The 13,889-nt window shown below is 43.0% G+C and overlaps 1 protein-coding gene across 1 annotated transcript in view; it reads right to left on the bottom strand.

Annotated features, from left to right (window-relative positions):
* Positions 1 to 13,889, bottom strand: part of MEIOB (meiosis specific with OB-fold) — a gene marked incomplete at its 3' end in the record, with an annotated part of 290,335 nt that overhangs the window by 25,808 nt on the left and 250,638 nt on the right. The window contains exons 3-5 of the mRNA XM_082261838.1: positions 13,183 to 13,240; positions 9,198 to 9,329; positions 3,866 to 3,938 (exon numbers count right to left, since the gene is read on the bottom strand). Of these exons, the coding sequence (XP_082117964.1) occupies positions 3,866 to 3,938; positions 9,198 to 9,329; positions 13,183 to 13,240 (263 nt within the window). The remainder of the gene's footprint in view (positions 1 to 3,865; positions 3,939 to 9,197; positions 9,330 to 13,182; positions 13,241 to 13,889) is intronic.

Here is a 13,889-nt window from a genome sequence, read left to right on the forward strand (position 1 = left end):
CCCTATGTGAACGGCGGCTTACTGGCTGGATCAAAAAGATGAAAATAGAAGAAAGAAAGCCTAAACTAGAAAATAAAGGCACCTTTGGTATGGATTGGAACACTAATTGTGAGTCAGGTTCTCACCAACATCAATAGCTGATGTCACAAATGCACCTTTGTTGAATGCGCCCAAATTACACTTTTTGTGGAAAGCCTTCCCCAGAGGATGGAGGTTGTTATATGCAAAGAGGGGCCAACTCTTTATTAATGCGTATGATATTGGAATGGGATGTCCAACAAGCCATTGTGCATCTGTGCATCTAAAGCCTCTTACACACGCATCGAAATTCGGCCGGGAATTTTCGTCCGGCGACCGATCCGCCGATTTTCGGCTTGTTAGTATGATGCTTCCGACAACCGACTCCGACTTTTTGGCCGACAAAATTCTGGTGTGCAGGCTATATAATTTTTGTCCACCGTCAAAACACGTCCGATTTTCGTGCAGTCAGTACAGATTTCGGCAAGACTAGGCATGCTCAGAGAAGAAAAAACACATACAAAGCAATCCAACACATGACATCACTTCTGAAGTAGAATTCTGTCATGCAGGAAAATTTGTGTGCAGTCTAGAGCACATCCAACCAACAAACACCATTCTGGACAAAAGACGGACGACCGGTCGGCGGAAATTCGTTGCATGTGTACGAGGTTTTAATGTCCTTTTGTGTTTAGCAGACAATTGCCCATCTCCTTTTAATTCTGACACATCTGTTGTTACTCAATCCTGATATTTCAGGTAAAGATGGAGTCTGGTGGCCCGAGTTACGCAGTGGAATGGTCTGCTGCCAATTTCCCAGCTCTGTCCCTGCTCATCTTGAAGTTTAAAGCAGAACTTTATCGATAACAACTTAAAAAAAATTATGTTCTTTAGCAAGGAACATACATTCCACATAAATAATTGATATTACAGTAAACCCCCGCTCCATCGCGGTTCAGTTTTTGCGGTCCCGGTATATTGCGTTTTTTTTTGTAATGTTATTTTACTATATAAATCATTAAAAATGAAATATTTTTGTGTTTTCCATAGCTCTTGCTATGTCTCTCAGTATCTTTTATGTGTTTAAATGAGTTTCTATTGTTTTAAAAGTGTGTTTAAAGACCTTAAAATGCTTTTACACTTACAGTGACAGTAAAATAAACATGCCTACAATGCATTTTAATAGGGTTTTTCTATTTCGCGGATTTTCACTTTTCGCGGCTGGGTCCGGAACGTAACCCCTGCAATGGAGGGGGGTTTACTGTACTAAAATTAGAGTGTGCTTTAAATTGCCAGCAGAATTGCTCCTATTTCTTCTTGCTGGAAGAAGTCATTTTTGCTGAAGCGCAGAGCCCCTGAACAGCAGTAAATCTTAAAGTGGAACTAAACCCATTGATTTAATCGTGTCAAAAAAAAACAGTTAGATTCTTGGAATGCCAGGATTGCTAACTGTCACTTTTACTTGTGTCCTCAACCAAACTATCAAACCATCAAATGGCTGGTGTCATAACTGATCACATGTGCAGCACTACGGCAGTTGCAGATCATCAGGGCAAAGTAAGTATGACATGTTTGGTATTTAAAAAATAAAAATACTGAACCTTTAAAGGGATTGTAAAAGCAGAAGGTTTTTTTATCTTAATGCATTCTATGCAGTGGTGTCTTTTGGTTTTGTGCTGCACTAGGCAAGACTAAAATTGGACGCCCCCCCCCTCCTCCTTCTATGTAAATTTGCCCCACCCCTTCCTGTTTAACGGATGTGACTTCCTCCAGAATTGAAGGACTCCAAGTCCCAGCAAGGACCCCTGAGATCTCACGAGAGGGGGGGTGAGAGGGGGGTGGGAGAGAGGGGGGATGGGTAAGGGAGGGTGAGGGGGAGATGAGAGAAAGAGGTTGGGAGAAAGAGAGAGAGGGAAGGTGGTGTGAGAGAGAGAGAGAGGGTGGTGGGAGAGAGAAAGGGGGGGTGGTGAGAGAGAGAGAGAGAGAGAGAGAGAGAGAGAGAGGGTGATGGGAGAGAGAGAGGGTGGTGGGAGGGAGAGAGCGTTGTGGGAAAGAGAGAAAGAGGGTGGTGGGAGAGAGAGAAAGGGGGAATGAGAGAGAGAAAGGGGGTTGAGAGAGAGGGGGTGGGTGAGAGAGAGGGGGGAATGGAGGGAGAGAGGGGGTGAGAGAAAGAGAGGGGGAGTAGGAGAGAGAGGGGGTGGGTGGCAGAGAGAGGGGGGGATGGGAGAGAGAGAGAGAGAGAGAGAGAGAGAGAGAGGGGGGTTGGTGGGAGAGAGAGAGGTGGGTGGGAGAGAGAGAGGGGGAATGGGAGAGAGGGGGTGGGTGGGAGAGAGGGGGAATGGAGAGAGAGGGAGAGAGGGGGTGAGAGAAAGAGAGAGGGGGGAGTAGGAGAGAGAGGAGGGGTGGGAGAGAGAGGGGGGTGGGTAAGGGAGGGGGAGGGGAGATGAGAGAAAAAGGTTGGGAGAAAGAGAGAGAGGGAAGGTGGTGTGAGAGAGAGAGAGAGAGAGAGAGGGTGGTGGGAGAGAGAGAGAGGGGGTGATGGGAGAGAGAGAGAAAGAGGGTGGTGGGAGAGGGAGAGAGAGGGGGGGTGAGAGAGAGAAAGGGGGAATGAGAGAGAGAAAGGGGGATGAGAGAGAGGGGGTGGGTGAGAGAGAGGGGGGAATGGAGGGAGAGGGAGAGAGGGGGTGAGAGAAAGAGAGGGGGAGTAGGAGAGAGAGAGGGGGTGAGAGAAAGAGAGGGGGAGTAGGAGAGAGAGGGGGTGAGAGAAAGAGAGGGGGAGTAGGAGAGAGAGGGGGTGAGAGAGAGAGAGGGGTGGTGGGAGAGAGAGGTGGGTGGGAGAGAGAGAGGGGGGATGGGAGAGAGAGGAAGAAGGGAGAGGGGGGTGGGAGAGAGAGGGCGAGGGGGGTGGGGGGAGCTCTAGGCGCAGAGGAGGAGAAAGTTAAATCCTCCTCCACTTTGAATTATGGGCAGGGCCAGAGAGTCACAGCCGTGACTCCACTGGTTGCTAGACACCAGGCAGCTCTATCAACCAGTGGCCAATAGAGTCTCAGATGGAGGTGGAAGCTGCTATTTTGCTGCCCCCCTGCAAAGTGCTGCCCTAAGCCTGGGCATTGTTGGCCTAGGCCAAAATACAGCACTGATTATATGCATTAGGATAAAAAACCTTCTTTGTGCAGCAGCCCCCCTCTACCCCCCTGATACTTACCTGCGCCCCTTCTCGGTCCAGGAATGTGCAGTAATGTGCACGAGTGCCTTGGCCGAGATTGGCTGAGACAAAGTAAGCAGTGTCATTGGCTCCCGCTGCTGTCAATCAAAGTCAGGTAGTCAATCAGGGGAGAGAGGGGGCAAGGCTGAACCACAACACTGTGTCTGAATGGACACACAGAAGCGGCTCGGCTCAGGTGCCCCCAAAGAAAGCAGCTTGCTCTGGGGGCACTCGACAGGAGGGAGGGGCCAAGAGAGTCAGTGTGGGACCCAAGAAGAGGAGGATCTGGGCTGCTCTGTGCAAAATTAACTGCACAGAGCAGGTAAGTAGAACATGTTTGTTATTTTAAAAGAAAAAAAAAAACAAAAGACTTTACAATTACTGTAATATCAACTTTAACTTGTAGACAACATTCTTTTTTTAACTGCCTTTTAGACAAAAGACAGATTAGACAGAAGTGCTTCTGAAAGCTTGCATTAATCAGAGAGTGGAGAAAAGCATGATGTAAACAGTACAGCTGTCAGATATCCTTAATACATGTAAAGAGAAACGGGTCACATGTTTCCAATCTCTGATGCTCTAGGATTGCTGTTAAACCTTAACAGCCTCCGAAAGAATGGAATATGGTAAATTTATACTAACGCCGGCGTTGAAGGATTAAATTTTTCTTCTTTCTCCAGGTCCTTTGTTTGCACAAGAGGATTTTCAATCATAACTAAAAAAAAATATATATATATATATAGTTTACAATCTTTTGCATTGCCCTAAAATGACAACTACAGATGATTACCATACAAAGCAGACAAGTACCAGATGTTTTCATTACCACCTAAACAAAGTGCAAAAACATGTTTAGGGCCCATTTCACACTTGTGCGACTTGTCATGCGATTTAGGACTGCAAAATCGCATGACAAGTCGTTCTCCATGATATTCCAATGAGCCCCATTCATATATGTGCGACTTGAAGTCGCACCTACTTCAAAGTAGTCCCTGCACTACTTTTGGCATGATTTTGATGCGTTTTGAGTAAAAGACATAATAAGCCCAGTCAAACTCGCATCAAAATCGCGGCAAAATTGCAGGAAAAAGTTGTGTCAAAATCACGGTAAAATCGCGCGACTTTGAAGTCGCACAAGTGTGAAGGGGGCCTTAGGGTCCATGTCTTCTTTGTGGTGCAGTAACACATGTGCAAGCATGTTGCGTTAGAGCCACCTATTGAAAATACAAGGCTGCCAACACACCCTTGCAAAATTACATGACCCACTTTTTGTAGCATGGCGTGCTACAATGTAGGTGCCTTGCCTAGGATGGGTGTCCTTTAAAATAAATGGCATGGCAACACAGCAGTGCATGTTCTGTGACACTGAAATCTAAATGGGTCCATAAACTACAGTACAGTATACAAAAGGTGACCGAAGTACTTGTCAGCACAAATGTTTGTCTCAACTCCTAAAACTGTCAGTTTTGTTGGACTGCTTGACCTGCATGTAAAGATTAAAAAATATAAATGAAGACATGTGAAAAAGGAAATGGTATCCTGAATACAATTATTAGCACTGTACAATTATCAGAGTTCTGTATTTTTTTTTTGCTTTTCCTGGGTCCTTAATGACAAACTTACACCAAGAAAAGAGCATTGGCATGCAGCAGGTCACTAAGGCAGTCAGGGTCCTGATTTATGTTTTGATGCAATACCATAATAATTACAGAATTTAAAGCAGTAATAAACCCAAAACCAAAAATGTAACATATTTCAGCTAACCAATTACAGTATTAAATATGATGGCTGCTATAGTTTTTTTTTCCTGTTTTCACCTGGTTATCTGGCCATAAACGCACCTCCTGTATTAGTGAGACACCACTCTGGCTAAATGAGCATTGGAGGCACAGCAGAATGCATCATTGTCCGTCTGGGGGGGGTGTTAAAATGTTCTAGCAGATTTAGATACACTAACAAACTGAAGCCAAACTCCAGCTGACAGGTTTTACACAAATAAACAAAAGTTGATCATTGTAAGCACCTCCGCCAGTGTTAAATGGTTTGTCTCATCCCTGTAAACTGATACTTCTGAAAGAGAGCCTATTCTTTTGAAAACTAACAGACCTACTGGCTGGATTACCAGATAGAAAAAGAAAGCATAAAAAATTAAAAATAAATGAATGTAGCCATCACATTCAAGAAATGGTAAGCTGCAATATAATAAATGTTTGCTGTTGGGTTGAATGCTGCTTTAAAAGCAGAATATATTCCAGCAATGCAATGTCTGTGAGCTCTCTGTTCTGCACTGACATCTTTGTCCAGTTCTCTTCCAGGTTTGGGATTTTTTTTTTCAATATATTTTTACTCAAAAGTGTAACAAAGTACAGAAATACCAATGTGGTCAGACAAATATCAGAAACAGGGTGCTCCCTCCAATACAATCAAGGGGCCTAATGTGAGGAACTGGACCCAAAGATATGAGCCTAATAAGCTTGGCCCTCTTCATAAAGCATCTGTTTACCAGGAGCATAAACTCGGTGAGTATAGTCTGGGATGTTTGTTTTAACAAGGTGAACAGGCAGGTAAGAATCCTTTATTGCAATAGAGACACTATAGTATGTCTCCTCCACAAAGCCTGTCTGGCGGAACATTTGTTTTTATTTAAAGTGGGAGTTCAGCCTAAAACGAACTAACTCGAAATATACTGAGAGCCACATTCTAAGACTAACCTATCCAATCCTGTGAAGCAGAAAATCGCTATACATACCTGTGACAGTGCCCACCGTCACTGGGAGTGAGGGACAGATACTTGGGGGACGCTGAGAGAATGGTTTGGATGGCTTCAGATGGGACAGTAATATTTGTTAGCAATATCTCTCAGGAAATGTATGAAGATGAATGGTTTGACTTTTCAGATTGATAGAATATTGCAGGAGTGTCTCATAGACCCTTGCTAGATAGTGAGATGGGGTGGGGTTTGTTATTGGTAAGTGCCTGTATTCCATTGTTCTATTGTTTCTGTCTGCTTTAAGATAAACTTATCATGGGATGAATATGTGTATGTGGATTGTCTGCTAAGGGGGAGGGGAGGGGAGGGATTGTCCCACAGTGTATATCTCTTTGTGCATGTGTTTGAATAAACAGTTTGAGTTCTACTTCACCCTCAATCTAGAGTCCTGTCTCTTATTGGGGGAATCTGCTACAAGGGATTGCTATGCTCTTCATACTCCCTTGAATAATCACTAAGCTCTTGTAAGAGCTTGTTCCTGTTCCTGCTGCACTCTCTGGGGAAAGAGAGGTTCACCCACTGGAACCTGATCGTAGGTCCAGGGTGTGTAGGAGACGGCAAGACCCCAACCAAGCTACGGCGGTTCATGGTGTCTGAGGTGGTTATGGTGTCTGGTGGAGTGCTTGGAGCCCACGGGAAGCACTAGGAGCATCCGTCAACAGAGGTACCCAGTCGGGGTGCCGGTTGATCCATTATAATACCTTTTCTGCAGCCGATCCAGTCTCCAGCAGCGGAGGAACAGTTGAAAACCAGGGACGTGATGACGTCACCAATAGACTTAATATAGGGCTTCCGTTGTCGGCTAAGCAAAAACAGGAATTGGTTCAGATATGCAGTATAGTCTCGAACAGTTTATAATCAATCAGTGTGGGAAAATGTTGGATAATGATGGATAAATAGGCATTAATCCAGGAGCATCAGAAAGTGTCCGATGGTGGACGTGTGTTCCTGAAAAGGGGGGGGGGGGGGCAATTTCTGGTCTGATACCTGTACACTGATGACTGCTGGTGATGACGAGAAAAGCGGCCCTGTCGAGAAAGCAAGAGAGGAGAAAACCACAAGTGCCTACTAAGTGTAGCAGTTAAAACTACTTTATTAAATGTAGATTAAAATTACTCACAAAAGTGGGTAAAAACAGGCATGTAATGGCAGGAGGTGGTCCATGACTTCCGCAAACAAGGGGGGGGGGTCCTTGGGGACAATGTCCGGCATCAGGTTTTAGCAGCAGAGTTCACCCTGGTTTGAATGGAGGGGTTCCCGGGTCGCTGGAGTCTGTGACTCGTCCGTCTAGGACCCGTGATGTCACTTCCTGGCTGCGGCATGGCGGACTTACGGCAACACGTTGCAGAGCATGCGCCCCTTCTTCAGGCCGTCTCCGCTCCGCAAGCGTATTTTAATTTTAATCTACATTCATTAAAGTAGTTTTAAAAACTACATTTAGTAGGCGTTTGAGGTTTTCTCCTCTCTTGCTTCCGTTGTCAGCTGCCTCTCCTGCACACTCCTACACAGAGAACCCGCCGTTGACAGCTCGGCATGGGACCGGACCGGAGTGCCTTCAGAATAAGTATGTATAGCAATTTCTTCTTTATAGCACTAGATAGGTTAGCCTTAGAATGTGGCTGCGTCCGAGTAGATTTGGAGTTGGTTAGTTTTAAGCTGAACTTCCACTTTGAAGTTCCTAGTTAATTAGAAGGTAAGTAATCAATCCCTGTATTGTTACAGTTTGTTGTAACTTACTATGATCTGACTTCATATGAGGACTATTTACTTTAAAAACTTTTAGGCCCCTTTCACACGTAAGGTTGTTCTGCTATTATTAAAAGCCTGTTTTGTTATTTTGAAATTCCAACACACCTGGCACAACGATTACTCACATTTGTACATTGCGATTGCACGCGATTACTTGCGTTTACATGCGGCTGCGTTTAGCTGTGGTAGTAAATTCTTACCTTTTGTATAGCAACTGTTTACTTATGTTTTCTTTGTACGGCGATTAACTGCGTTTATATACAGATAGCTGCGGTACATCGCTCCTGGACGCAGTAAAAACTATTTTTTCTAAATGTACAAAATCGTATGAAACTAAACCGATGCTAAACATTGTGTGTGAATAGGGTCATAGGAATTTAGCTGCGGTAGATAACTTCATCTATGCGCAGCTAAAAGCTGATATCTAACCGTTCGTGTGAAAGGGGCCTTAACTTGCTACTTTTTGGCAGATGTAGGAAAAAGTAATGAAAGTAAAGTTATTCTGTTTCTCTTTCACTAATTTTTATCAGGTTATATTACAATAAGTTTTGAAACATTTTATTACAATCATTATTATTACTACAAATACACACTTTACATTTTTAAATTACAGTATGTTTATAGCAAATTTTTTTTAAAGTAGTTGTGAAGCCAAGTTCTCCTATATAGATTTTTCAATAGCTAAATATGTACCTTTGAATAATCCAATCCATCTGTGTAATCAGAAAAAAAATATTGCTTACGTATCTTTCTATATCATGAAAGGTGCGGGTCACATGATCACTTTTCCTTCCTCGGCGCATCACAGACTTGCGGGTGGGCGTGACCCAAAATTGCCAAAAGTAGTAGAGGAACTAGTTTTTCAAATTGATGCGGCACCATAAAGTTGGCATCACATCGATTTGAACATGGCCATTGCTGTCAATAGAGTGCGACTTGTCATGCGATTTGACATGTCAAATCGCTTGACAAGTTGCTCCAATGTGAACAAGGGCTCAAGGTTAAAACCACTTTAAAGAACACAAAAGCTGGCTCCTCCTTCTGAAATGACCTGGCTGTAATGCTGATTCAATGACTTCAGTACTTTCTCGGTCCATAAGACACACAGAGTGTGGCTCAGCCCCTCCCCTGCTCACTGGCTGTAATTGACAGCAGCAGCCAATGGCTTCCTCTGCTGTATCTGAGCCAATGAGGAGGGAGAGAGCTGAGAGAGCCACTGCTCTGATGCTCAGTAAGTATAGGGGGGGCTGAGTGGCACACTGAAGGTTTTTTACCTTCATGCATTCTATTCAGCCTTTAGAACTACTTTAATGGTTAAGAGGCTCCCAGAATAAGGTCTTTTGGCTGTTGCATTTTTTAAGCAATTATCACCTGTTAATCCTGACATTTTATTAACTGGGTTCATGTTTGAAACAAAAATATTGTATAACAAGAAATAATAATGTATGGACCTACCACAGTCACCAACCCGGAAACTTTCGGAAAGAGATCTAATATATTCCTCTCTACCCCAAGACGATGCATTGATAAATGCTGATGGAGAATCTCGAATGGTGAAACTGAATGTGTACCTTTCAGATCCAAAATCTAAGCAAAATACAAAAAAAACTGAGTTGTCTTCTGCTACAAGTGAAATTTCAGTATTTTTTTTTTGGTTAAAACTAATAAATGACTAGGAGCAGGTGGGGTCAAAATGATTGGGGATGAGGGGGTGGCAGGAGGTTCCCCGGAGTTCATATCAAAGGCCCGTACACACGATAAGAAAATCGGAAGTAAAATTTCATCCGACGAATGATCTGCCGGTTTTCGGATTGTTAGTATGGTGCTTTCAACAGCCGATTACGAATTTTCGGATGACAAAAACTGGATGTGCAGTCTATAAAATTGTATCGTACGTCAACACAACGTCCGATTTTCATTTAATTAGTACAGTTTTCATCCAAAAAATATTGTAAGAGCAAGACTACGCATGCTCGGAAACGAAAGAACACAATTTAACACATGACATCACTTTTGAAGTTGAATTCTATCATACAGGAATTTTCGTATGAAAGTAACCTCTTCACTTTCCATATGAGACTAACATGCAACAAAAAACGGACAAAAATGTGTCCGATAATCTGATCGTGTGTACGAGGCTTTAAAGTGAACCTGTGTTTTTTTTTAATGCATGGCAATACAACAGGTTCACTTTAGAGCAGCCCCTCGCAGGAGGGATCCCCAGGACCCAGCGTTTCCAGAAGGCAGCAGGGAGGCTCAGGGACATAACCGGTTTCTACAGGCAGTGAGCCTTTGGGGCTGAACAAGAGACCCCCTAACATGTATAACTAGGTTTAGACCCTTACTATACGGAAGCGGGAGGGAAAAGGAGGACCACCAAAAGTGGATTTTTATCAGCTGGCTAAAAGTCAACAGCATAAGGGACAATACTTCCATTCGATGTAAAGTGTCCCTTGTGCTGCTGGCTGGTCTTCTTATGGAAATCCAAAGTCCTCTTCCCCCCATACCCACAGCTGTATGGAGGATGAATAAAAGGTCTGCCTCTTCCGTTCTTAGATCACTTTTCATTGATGGAAGCTATAGTACAGCTTTTGTGCAAGGAAGAGGGGTGAAGAAAGGGTGGACATAATCGGCAAATTTGTTGAGTGCCTAAGACAGGTCCATCCAGTCATATTAACTACTTAACCCCCTGGCCAATTTTGACATTTCTCACATACATTCGTTTGATCAGACGCTGTACAAGCTGGTAACGGATTGTAAACACACAAACCGAAACCAGAAGCGGGCAAATCCTCATCGCTTCCAGTTTCTGGCGTCACACAGTGGGAGGAACAGCGGGTGGAAGCAACTGCCAGCAGTCAGGTCAGTCTCGGGCTCCCTGGTGAAACAGGAGAACCCAGGAAAGGGGGTGGTGGCAGGGAGGGACCCCCTTCCATGGGCTGTAAAAGTGATCGAACAGCTGTATAGCCACTCGGATCACTTTAACTGGGGAAAGAGGCTGTTGAAAAAAACTATACCAGGATTATGGTTGTAGCCTCAACCATGATCCCGGTATAACCACCTCAATACGAGGCCGTATATATAAGTACATATGGTGATACTGAGGTGGTTAGCACCTGCAGTATCGGAGGATTACAGCTGTGGGGGTATAGGGGGGGCAAAGGAATTTCAACTCAGACGAGCCAGCAGCACTAAGGACACTTCGCATTGAATGTATCATCAACTAACTAAATTTACAGTGGTCATACACTAATAGATTTTTGTTCGAATTGCTTCATTTTAGGAAAGTTAATTTGATTTCCTAAAAGTTAGTTGGGTTTAAACCGATGTTTGATTTTGACCATAGTGACGTGAAAGTTCTAAGAAGCAGGATGGAAAAATTTTCTCTGACGAATTTCTAAAAGTGAATGCAGTTTTTCATTTAGGAAATTACTTTCATTCCAAAATTAAATATTTAAAGCAAACAAAATTTGAAATACTTTTGAATAACATTCGTCAAGTAATCAAATGTACTGAGAATATTCGGACGAATGTTCATACGCAATAATCTACTAGTGTATGGCCAGCTTTAGGCTTCAAAGTTGTTGTAAACCTCAGACATGAAATCTGAACAAAGCATATTCCTCTACCACATGTACTTGTGTCAATTAGGAGCACTAAGGGTCATTTCTGTCTGCTGGTTTGTTCCTCTGCTATCAGCTTGAATCACTTCTGACAAGTTTTCCTGACACCAAGAGAAAAATGGTGACAGGGGAGGGACCACCAGCTGATTGACAGCCTCAGCTTTGTTCCTGTGTGCTATGTGAAGGAGGTGGGGGGGGGGGGGGGTCCCTTTTTCTCCAATCAGCTCCCAAAGCTCTCCTAACTGTGCTCTGCAGTGTGTAACCTCAGCTCTCCGCCCCCTTTTTTCTGAACTCTTAAACAAATGTTATAAATTCTGCACTTTCAGCGGATGTAGAGAAGAGAAGACTGCAAATAAACAGGTACAACAGATGTAGGAGGATATGCTTAATCTCTGTGTGTCACCTGAAGATAGTCACTTCACTGGGTATATGGAAGGGTTTACAACCACTTGCCGACCGCATACTGTATATATACAGCGGCAGAGTGGCTCTCCCAGGCAAAACCATGTAGGGGTAAGTCATTTGCCTAGAAGGAGCTAGAGGGGGAGCGCGCACTGCCGGCGGCGCACTCCCGCCCCTGATCGTCAGCAGGGAAGCCGGCGCGCGTATCAGGCGGCTCCGATTGTCGCCTGACACCTTCAATCTCTCTCCGCTGAGAAAGAAGGACGGTTGGCTGATGTAAACACAGCCGACCATCCTTCTCCCTGCAATGATCACAGAGACCATGTGATCCTTCTATATAAGATCGCATGTCTCTGTGATCATTTCACAAGCCCAACCCCCCACAGTTAGAATCACTCCCCTAGGCTTACATTTAACCCCTTGATCACCAACAGGGTTAACCCCTTCCCTGCCAATGGCATTATTACAGTAACAGGGCATATTTTTAGCACTGATTACTGTAGTAATGTCACTGGTACCCCCAAAAGTGTCAAAAATGTCAGTTAGGGGTCCGATCTGTCCGCCGCAATGTCGCAGTCCCGCAAAAAATCGCAGATCGCCGGCATTACTAATAAAAAAACCAATAAAAATTACATAAATCTTTCCCGTAGTTAGTAAAACGCGCAAACCAACCATGATACCCTTATTGTGATTTTTTTTACCAAAAATATGTAGCAGAAAACAAATTGGCCTAAAATGTTTAAAAATTTAGTTTTTTCATTTTTTTTTTTTTGGGAATGTTATATAGCAAAAAGTGAAAAATATTGTTTTTTTTTTTTTTTCAAAATTGTCGCTCTTTGTTTGTTTATAGCGCAAAAAAATAAAAATCGCACAGGTGATCAAATACCACTAAAAGAAAGCTCTATTTGTGGGAAAAAAAGGACGTTCATTTTATTTGGGTACAGCGTCGCACGACCGCGCAATTCTAAGTTAAAATAATGCAGTGCCGAATCGCAAAATAGGGCCTGGTCATTAAGGGGGAAAATCTTCCAGAACTGGTTAAGCTAACATTTGAGTTGAGGTCCACTTTAAGTTTTGGAATGCATATTTGTGTATTAGCTGTCAGCTGTCCTTCTAGGGGGGCACACAATATTTTTCTATTTCATCACAACAATTCACACTAGCAAATATAAACCCTTCTTTACAAATTAGGATAATGCTACAGCAATTTATGTCAACAATAATTCCAATGCAAAGGCGGGGGAGGTAAATATGAAAAAATGTCTCCAAAGAATTAAGTAATTTGTTGGCATGAATTAAAATTAATTATTTGCACCGCTTTAATTCCTCCGGCATAAAGAAAAAAGCAAGGGAAAGAAAATTCTGACTGACACGCAGGTCTCCGAGAGCTCAAGAAATAATAAAGGCGGCTTAACTTTTTCGGTCTGGAAATCCTTTGACATCTGTTTTCCCAATTACAATGCCCATTATGCTCTGAAAAATAAAAAATGGAATGTTGTACACAAATAAAACACAGATGTAGTTAGTAAATTAGATTTCATGGTCTTAAAAGCCACTAGTTAGAGTACACATTTTTTTTTTTCTTTCTGAATGGCAATTAAGCAGCAAGGTTTGCTCTTCGGCACCCAGTAAATCCATACAATGCGCTGTTAGGATTTTATGGAAACCATTATATACTGCAATGCACAAAAGTGGACGTTAGCCGAATGTAATACTAGACTGACCCTCTTTTTTCTTCTCATTTTGCTTAATCATTAAATTGGACAAGCTGACTAAGCCTCGTTGGTGATGGCTTCCTTTAGTGTCTGGATTTCCTGTAACCGTCTTGTAATTTGTACTTGCATGAAAAGTTTTCACATGACATGCCGAATTATTCCATAACATAAAAATTCCCCTGTTAAAAGCCGCAGCATTGCTAAGAATGTATTTAGTGCCATTATATTATTATGTTTCATTAGGAGAAGCGCCGGCGTTTTACATAGATTTGAAGTTCTTTCACAGTTGTTAAAAGTTGATTTGATGATATATGACTGCATGTAATACAGCTAAGAGAGAAATAACTAAACTAATTCACAGCAGGGTGGATCTTGCATGTCATTTGTATGTCTCACCTATTTACCAA

The sequence above is a fragment of the Pelophylax lessonae genome, assembly GCF_965119305.1.
Source record: "Pelophylax lessonae genome assembly, chromosome: 6".
In the NCBI taxonomy this organism is placed as follows: Eukaryota; Metazoa; Chordata; class Amphibia; order Anura; family Ranidae; genus Pelophylax; species Pelophylax lessonae.